The sequence below is a fragment of the Merops nubicus genome, unplaced genomic scaffold, assembly GCF_000691845.1.
Source record: "Merops nubicus isolate BGI_N331 unplaced genomic scaffold, ASM69184v1 scaffold3426, whole genome shotgun sequence".
NCBI classification, from domain to species: Eukaryota; Metazoa; Chordata; class Aves; order Coraciiformes; family Meropidae; genus Merops; species Merops nubicus.
The window spans coordinates 3,584-12,297 of NW_008614162.1; the positions used below are offsets into that span (position 1 = coordinate 3,584).

Sequence of the window (8,714 nt, forward strand, 5' to 3'; positions counted from 1 at the left end):
AGGCGATGCCCTCCCTGGAGCCAGATGACTAGTTAGCTCACTGATCCACCCCAGGCCTCTGCTTTGCCAGGATGGGACCCTGCAGGTCAGAGGAGGAGGACAGAGGCTGGGACCACCTTGCTTTTGTCCCTCACTCTGAGGCTCCCAGCACCTGGACACAGCTGTGATGGAGAAAGCCCAGCACAGACATGGGCCACATCTCACTACCATGATATCTTGTCTCCAGGAGCACAATATAAGTTGGTTTCACTCTTCTCCAGCTATCTGGGACAGGGTTCTGATAGCAGGGGCTCCCTCCCCAGCCCCTAGCCCAGCCCCATCCCTCTCCAGACCTACCAGCTGACTCTAGAGCCAAGCGCATCTCATAGGAGCTCATGGTGCCTGACTTATCCAGGTCGTGCTGGCGGAAGATCATCTGCAAAAACATGACACAGGGCATGAGGGGCAGGCTCTCCTGTGGCCTCCAGCTTGGCTGTCCCCTCACACTGCTGCCCTCTTGTGCAGTGTGTCATGACACCCTGCTCCTCCTCACCAGCCAGCTCCGGATCTTGTTCCACAGGATCTGGAACTCCACCAGCCCGAGGCGGGCACTGCCATCTTTCTGGGGAGCAGAGGGTCAAGGAGAAATCAGCCAGCAAAGGGGATGGCGTAAAGGCAACAACATCAGATACAGCCCCCCGAGGTAAGAAAAGCCTTGCTACACTTGGCCTGCCCAGTTTTACCCCCAACTTGCCCTCTCTATCCTGCAGCATCAGCAAGATCAGAGCCTGCAACCCAGCGGGGAAAGTGCAGTGCTTAAATTAGCTGCTGTGCTACTCCCAGGGAGGAGCTGTGCTGCTGCTCTAGTAAGTACGTTGCTGTGGTGTCCTCAGAGCAGAACTGGGCTTGCTGCAGCTAAAGGGGATGCTGCAGGGCCAGGCTAGAGAAGGGCTTGGAGCTGCTCCTCTGCCCTTGCCTGACCCCTCAGATGCGTGTCCTTGGGCAAGCAGGAACACAGGCCATGACTCCTGTTGCTTTATACCTCTCATCTCTAACTGCTGGGGGAAGGAATCCCAACAGCTCTCGTTTCCTTCCAGGAGCGCCTCAAAGGCTGGGTGGCACCCATGGCATGTCAGGCTGGGGAGCCCGCAGGGAAAGGAAGCACAGGGAGCTTCCTCCTGGAGGGGAAGGTTGAAGGCATGAGTGGGGCTGGGCTTCTGGTGGCAGAATTAGGGCCCTAGGCAAGCAGGGGAACCAATGGACCTTGTAAAAAAACCTGCTGCTAAAGCCCAGGGGTGTAGGGCAGGTGGCCCTGAAGCCACGTGGACCTGTTCCTTCCTTCCCCTGGCTGAACACCCTCAGCAGTGCTGAAGAGCCAAGCCCCAGCTCCCATGGAGGACTTTTGCTGCCAGCAGGATGAGCACCAGGGAAGCTGGCCCCTGCCTGCGGTGCCGAGAGGATACATCCATCAGGTTGACCATGTTGCGGCAGGAGTCCAGGCTGAACCCATCTGTCTTCAGATCTTTGTCTAAGGAGGAAGAAGGAGGTTGGGCATGTGCATCAAACCCAACCTGCTGAGCAGGCCTGGGCCATGGGGAGCAAAGGGTGGGAAGGGCAGGACTTACGTCTAGCAATGACTCTGTTCAGAATAGTCCGGAGCTCGAAGACGCTGATTTCCATGTCCTGCAGCAGGAGCAGAGTTAGCAGCACCCCTTGCCTGCTCTCCACCCTACTTGTGGCCATTCCCCTGCACCTGCCTAAACATCTGTGCCTTAGTCACGAACCACAAGGGTGCCGTTGCATTCCCTGCATGCCCAGAAGAGTTTTGACACACAGCTGGATGCCTCTTCCCAAAATCTGCTCTCATCACACCACCCTTGGGGCTAGCTGGGCTGAGCAAAGACAGACTTTTCTGCAGGATGGGACTGACTGAGCGTGTGGTGGGCTGGAGCTCTCATGGCCAGGGATCCTACCCCATCCCCTGCTCAGGCCAGGGCCCCCAGAGCTTGGCGCAGCCGTACCCACCTCCCCTGCCAGCTGCTGGAACATGTTCTTGAAGCCGTCCTCTATGTCATCCTCAGTTATTTCCTCCTGGGGTGACACAGGGCAGAAGGGAGAGGTTAGTAGTCAAACGCCGGTTCCGCCCTGCCTCTCGGGCTCAGCAAACCCAAACTGGAAGGGAAGCTCCTCTTTGTTCTTCTCACCTTTGTTACTTGCCACATCCCAATCACCTTGACCCTGCCAGACCCTCTACAGCCACAGTGCCATCCCACAGCAAGGCAACCATGTCCTGCTGCCCCTCCCAAGCCCCACAGCCTCAGCACCAACCAAACCAAGGTACCTGCTCCTACCTCATCTGCCAGATCTGCTGAGATCTCCTCATCCAGCTCCCTGGGGGCAGAAAGGAGGAAACCAAAGCAATGAGTGGGGTCCCCACACAGCAGGCTGCCTGCGGTGGGGAAATGCCCCACTGCTCCCGGGCACGGGGTGCTCCCTGGGCAGGCTGGGACTCACGCTGTGTCCGACTGCTTCTCGGTGAAGACGCGCAGGACGAAGTCGGCCTCCTTGTGCGGCTCGAAGGTGGAGGGCACGATGATGTACTCGCCGGGGGGCAGCCGGATCTGGTTGCTCACCTCCCGCAGGTTGATGAAGGTCTCGGACCGTGCCCGCGACTGGTTCCGCAGGAAGAAGTCCTTCTTCAAGTGCACGTTCTGGCTGCCCTGGGCCTGGGGGAATGAACGTTCTCGTGGACCACAGCTCCACAACAGGGGGGACCCACAGGGAGCGGCGGGACCAGAGGCAGCCCCGTCAGGCAGGACATCCGTGCCCATCCCTCCCCCGTGGGGGTGCCCAGCACCCGTAAACACCCTGGCCACTGCCAGCTCAGCGGGAGCTCCCACACCAATGGGTGCACACCCATGCATCCATGTGCATGAACATGTTCCTGCCCACTCTTGTGCTCCCCTCCGAGAGGGGATAGGCTCCAGCGGCTCAGGACATACCTCCTCAGGAACCTGCAGGGAGAGAAAAGGGGAAAAATATCAGAATCCCAGCACCTTCCCCACCCTTTACAGCTGCAGGGAGCACAGGATGGGGGACAGTAACCCACAGGCTGGCCAAAGCAGGTGGGAAAGGCTTCCTAGAGGACTGGGATACCAGGTCCAGACAGGACCAGCAGGGCTGAGCCAGTCTCAAGGAAGCAGCATCGGAACGGGCAGGGCTTACCTCGTAGACAGCAAAACCAATGGTGTGCATGTCACCCCCAACCCGCCGCTCCCGCCGCCGGTGCTTCTGCATCAGAGCCACCAGGAAGCTGCAGGCCACCTCATCGTCCCCAGGGTCATCATCCTCTTCCAGTAGCTTGATCTTAAACTGGGGGTTGATCCAGAACGTGGCTGGGAGGAAGAGGATGTCTGGGTGAGACACCCGGCTCCATCAGGCTGCCAAGACGGGGGACGCGGAGGGGAGAGGTACCTGGGTGATTCCTGCAGCCCCCAGCAGTGCTCCCCCGGCGCCACGTGCCTTCGAACACCTGCGTGTGCCATCGGCTGAGCTCGTCCTTGGTGAGGGCATCGGGGGTCAGGTTGCAGATCTCCAGCCTGGAGAACTCCCTCATGAAGTCCCGGAAAGACATCCTGAAGGAGACAGGCAGGGCCTGAGGCCAGGGCACTGCTGTGGCGGAGGGAGGAGAGCACAAGCAGATCTGGACCCAGCCAAAATTTTGGGAGAATTAAGTGACAGCAACATTATTTTACCCTGAGCAGTTATAGCTCATTTAAAACCTGCTGCTGGGTTTGGGGAGGAAGGAATGTTTACTGTTCCTAGATGTTTATTTTGCATTTAGTTGGTCTGAGTTACCCTGAAGGGAGGAAAATTATTAACTAGATCAGATGAGAAAACATCAGCAGTCTCTCCAGTGCTGGAAACTCAGCTCATAAAGGCAGGTCATGTGCTTCAGGTGAAGCAGGACCGCTGCTCTCTCCCCAGCTTCTCTGCTTCTTCCCCAGCTGACCGCTGAAGCAGAGCCGCACTTTGCTCTGGCACTCACCAGAACTCTCCATCCTCCATCTTCAGCCGCAGCTCTTCCCTGTCACCAGGGTCAATGTTGTCCCACTCTGAGGAGCTGGAGTAGCAGGAGAGAGACAATTAGATAAGAACTACTCAAGGTGAATCGAGAGCACTTCAGAGCTGGCTCTAAACTGCCCCTGTTGCTGACACGAAGGGCGCTGCACGCTGAGAACTTCCCCCCGGCAGTGCCACGCACTCCATTGCTGTGTGTGCAGTACCCACTGTCCTGCCAGTGGTGGGACTCAAGTCCCACCTGCCCAACTCACCCATCACTCCAGGCTCCGGTCCACTCCACCTGACCCCAGGGGTTCCTGATGCGGATGAGCTGTTCCTGACGGCCACCAGACACAGGAGGTTCAGCCCATGCCACTGGCCAGCCTGGCTTATTGCTATTAAAGTTTCACCTAGGTAACTCACATCTCTAAAGGCTGTGACAGAATAGGCATGGCCCTTCACCAGCTTCTTGAAGGTCACCGCTTCCATATCAAAGGCACTTGTGATCTGAGGAGAATGTGCAAAGCTCGAGTGAACATGATCAAATTCATCCTATACCTCCATCACATGAAGAATTTCCCTTGCTTTGCACTGCTCCAGACAAGAGAAACAGCAGGTACAAGCACCCTCTGCTCAAAGGCTGCTGGCTGAAGACAATGTAAAGAGTTTCCCAGCCAGAAGACTCTGAAGATCCATCAGGAAAGCACTCAAACTTCAGAAAGCGAGAAAAGGATTTCATGAGAGGGAACAGATGGAAAACCCTGCTCCAGATAATTCTCAGATGCTGATGTAAGTCACGGACAGAGCTATAGGCAGACCTTTGCTTAGGAGCCCATGCCTGAGATGGACATTCCTGCCTCATCCACAGGAGCCCATTCACAGCAGCTGGGCTGCAGCCCCATGTACTCCACCCTGGGGCTGCCACGCTGGCTCTGGAAAAGGCGCTCTGCTAAGAGGGGAAAGAAGTAACCTCCCACCCGGTGTCCCAGTGAGGAGACTGCTGACACAACCTCGGGCTGTAGGGCCTGGCTTCGGCCGTTGCTGGGCAGAGCTCCTGGCTCCCCCCAGCACACCACTTACGTCGATGGAGCAGCCCAGCAGGGAGCCCCTCTCCAGCGCCTTGCGGATGATGTGGCCCATGTTGCGCGGCGGCCGCTTCAGGTCGTACATCTCCGCCACGCCTCCGGTGAAGTCCTCGAAGCCCTCGGTGGTGCTGCCCCCCGAGAGCGCCTCGTAGCAGCCGTTCAGCCTGAGAGCCAGCCAGAGAGAGGGGCGCGTCAGGTGACAAGGGCGTCGCGTGCTGCTCCCCAGACGCCCAGCACAAGCGGGGCCAGGGAGAGGAGACACCCCCTCCCCTCTGCCCTGCACAGCGAGGTGCCCTGTCACCCACCCATCACGCGCCCGCCGCGCGGGTACTCACTTGGCGTAGGCCTTCTCCAGCAGAGCGCTCCAGAACTCGGTGCACTCTGCCGAGTGCACGAACAGGAGCTCCCCGTCCTTGGTGGGCAGCTGGTCATCCACCACCACATCCACCCACTCACCGAACTGCCAGATCTGGAGGGTCACGAGAGAGTGGCGTGAGCTCGGAGCATCACACGACTTGCTCACCCCTGCCCCAGAGGGATGCCCTCAACCTGCCATCCTCCCTCCCACCCACAGCCCACCGGCTGTGTAGGTCCGGGAGCTCCCAGCCCACCTGGAAGTGGAAGATGCCAGCATAGTCTTCTTGGAAGCTTTGCCCGTGGGGCACCACGCGGTGCAGGAGCTCCTCATTGAGCGTGAGGGAGCCAATGGCAGCCAGCAGCCAGCAGTCACCTGGGGAAGGAGAGGAAGCTGGTATGAGCACCCACCTAGCTGGGAGGCAGTGGATGTGTAGGAGCCCATGGAATTCTCTTTGCAGACATTCGGGGCTCCCCAGCTCAAAAAGCACGTGGAGAAACCAGAGAGGGTCCAGCAGGTGACCGCAGCTCAGGGAGCCAGGCTCGCCCAGCCTGCCTCAGAGAGAAGTAGAGCTCAAGGCAACAGGGAACAATCCTTCCAGATGCAGAGCCTGTGTCCAGACCACCACCACCATGCACAGTCAGCACCAGCAGCCCCCTCCTGCAGCTCTTCATCTAGGCCCTCCTGGGACTCATTTGTGTGACTGCCCTCCACACCTCAGACAGTGAGTTCTGAAGCAGAATTACACTTTGCAATTAAAAAAGTGTTTTACCAGGCGAAGGGTTTAATGCTGCTGCTGCCCCACCTTCTCAAACTGCAAGCAACACCACCACGCTTTTCCTTCCAAGTGCTCTTAACCACAAGTGCTGCTCCAGGCCAGCACTGCGCTCTAAATTCTTTGCCTTGGTTCCTCTTTCTCTTTCGACTTTGAAGCTGTCACACCTTAGCCTCGAGCCTGGATAACTTGTAACTGGGCTGTGGTTTGACAAAATTACGTGCCAGACATTTTAATGACCAATTGAGCACCACCGCAGAGCTCTGGACTGTTAGGTGCTCCCGTTACCACCTCAAGTTTGTTCTGATTACTGGCTGCATTAAATGTGGTCAGCCCTGAAACCAGCACGCTGTATGTGCTAAGGTACATGATACTCCAAACCAAGTGCCCCACTTGATCCAGATAAGGATGACACTCTCAGTGGCACCCAGATCTGGTTCTGATGATCATTAAATCCCAGTTGCCAGCTCTGCCAGCCTGCCCAGCCCATTACCACTGCTCTGCTTGTCTCAGCACCCTTGCCTTGGGAGACATCCTCGGAGAAATGACTAATCACCACTTGTGCTCTGTAGCTCTGCTCTCAATTCCCTTCCACCACACCATGGTGCTTCACAAGCACTTTGTCATAACCAATATATCCTCACCTCAGTTTGTTACTGTCATCCAGCTGCCACCCCTCACCGTTTACTAAAGCAGGGAGCTCTTTGGACCAGCTCCTGGCATTGTTGTCAGCACGTGTCAAGCACGGACCCACGCAACATCTCCCCTGATCTTATCACGGTCAAGCTGGGCACACATCAACCCATTTTTGCGGAGCCTTAATCTAGAACCACCAGGAGACACAAGGTGTCCCTGCCTTCCAGTTTCCACCACACTAAATGGGAAGGGAGCCTTTGGTACGGAGATGGTTGTGCAGTGGCTGGCATGAAAACGCACCGCATGGGCCTGGGTGCTGAGAAACTGGTATACTCTCAACCGTACACAAACGCCTCTTCTCCAGCCACACCAAGCCTCCCCAGCCACAGCTCTCCAGACCAAGGTTTGGGGACAGAGCTCCAGCACTCACCCAGAGCGCCCTGGCAGATGTCCGTCCGGGTTGCACCACCAACGATGAACTGAGGGTCACCCACTAATTCCTGCAGGAGGAGGAAGGAATCAGATGCTGCTGCTGGATCTCAGCAAGCCTTGGGCTTCTGAGGGGCTGGCACTCGCTGCAACTCTGACTCGGGAGGAAGGGTATACAGTCCCTGAGAGGTGCACCTCACCTCTCTCTGCCAGGAAAATCTGCTTGACTGCAACCCCAAGGCCATCACAGTAAAGCAAGGCAATATCTGCTGTAGCCATGGGAGGACACGGCTAGACAGACTAGTGGCATTCCCCTTACACTTGTGGCACCAGGTGTTATACACCCTCAAAAGCCCCGTCACCGAGGGTGATATATCCATGCTGTGACACCCAGAAGCAATATCACAGCCCACCCATTTTAAAGCCCATGGTCTGCTGCCCAGAGCAGCAGGGCCTGCTAGACAGGATGATTTTCTGAGCAGATGCTCACAGGGCATTGCTCTAGGCCTTTGGGAAAGGAGGCTATGGAGCACTCGAGGAACTCTGAGCACCAAGAGGAGCCAGTCGGGGCACGGCTGCAGCTTGGTAAACCATGTCAGTGCAGATGTTGCGGGGTGGAGATGCCACCCCAACCTGAGGAGAAGCAAGTCCAGCACTTACCGATGGACGCTTCCACTCCACCCCCCGCGTCTTGCTGGAGTACGGCCCCAGCTCCTTGAATCCGAGGGCAGAGGGACCAGCTGGGAACTGGGGGTCCCTGAAGAGGGTGCCGCTCTCAATGCACTCCTGTTTGAGGGCCTCATAGTCCTGGTTGAGGTACTTGATGGCATTGTCGTGTTGGCCAACCCCCTCGGCTCTCAAGCGGTCCCTTTCCAGACGGGCAGCCATTCCACCAAAGGGCATCATGGCTGGGCACCGGCAGTGCTAAACTCAGCTCCGCTCCCTGCAACGAAACGGGCACGGCTGGGCTGCGGCAGGGCCTGGGCCCTTCACACCGCCCCACGGACATCAGCCTTTTCACACAGCGCCAAGCTCGGAGGCCAGGTCCCCAGTTCCCCACCACCCCCACAGCAGGGACCTTCTCCATCAGCGAGCAGAGCCGCACACGGAGCATCCCCAGGGTGGGTGCATGTGCCAGGAGGACTTCCCCAAATCCTGTCCCCGGCAGCAGCCCTGTTCTGAGCTGTGGCCTCCCGCCTGGCCATTGCAGCACGGCTGTCTTTCTGGGACACCAAAGCAGCAGAGCGACTCTGAAGCCCGGCTGCTGGCGAGCTTTACAGCTCTTGTGTCCTGTCCGGAAGGGCCGAGCCTGGAGGAATTTCATGCACTTCCCACCTCAGACAGCCTCTCCTCCCGATGCAGCTTTCTGGGACCTTCTCTTGTCCCAGCTGGG

General features: G+C 57.7%; 1 protein-coding gene across 1 annotated transcript in view; it reads right to left on the minus strand.

The window, feature by feature from the left end:
• CAPN1 (calpain 1, (mu/I) large subunit) overlaps positions 1 to 8,274 on the minus strand; it is an 8,856-nt gene extending 582 nt beyond the window's left edge. Inside the window, exons 1-18 of the mRNA XM_008942108.1 lie at positions 7,982 to 8,274; positions 7,323 to 7,392; positions 5,738 to 5,856; positions 5,462 to 5,595; positions 5,122 to 5,290; positions 4,455 to 4,548; positions 4,314 to 4,389; positions 4,028 to 4,102; positions 3,454 to 3,614; positions 3,205 to 3,374; positions 2,982 to 2,993; positions 2,494 to 2,705; positions 2,331 to 2,370; positions 2,005 to 2,070; positions 1,605 to 1,662; positions 1,443 to 1,507; positions 533 to 601; positions 337 to 415 (exon numbers count right to left, since the gene is read on the minus strand). Of these exons, the coding sequence (XP_008940356.1) occupies positions 337 to 415; positions 533 to 601; positions 1,443 to 1,507; positions 1,605 to 1,662; positions 2,005 to 2,070; positions 2,331 to 2,370; positions 2,494 to 2,705; positions 2,982 to 2,993; positions 3,205 to 3,374; positions 3,454 to 3,614; positions 4,028 to 4,102; positions 4,314 to 4,389; positions 4,455 to 4,548; positions 5,122 to 5,290; positions 5,462 to 5,595; positions 5,738 to 5,856; positions 7,323 to 7,392; positions 7,982 to 8,227 (1,915 nt within the window). The 5' untranslated portion in view covers positions 8,228 to 8,274. The remainder of the gene's footprint in view (positions 1 to 336; positions 416 to 532; positions 602 to 1,442; positions 1,508 to 1,604; positions 1,663 to 2,004; positions 2,071 to 2,330; positions 2,371 to 2,493; positions 2,706 to 2,981; positions 2,994 to 3,204; positions 3,375 to 3,453; positions 3,615 to 4,027; positions 4,103 to 4,313; positions 4,390 to 4,454; positions 4,549 to 5,121; positions 5,291 to 5,461; positions 5,596 to 5,737; positions 5,857 to 7,322; positions 7,393 to 7,981) is intronic.
• Positions 8,275 to 8,714: the final 440 nt, after the last annotated feature.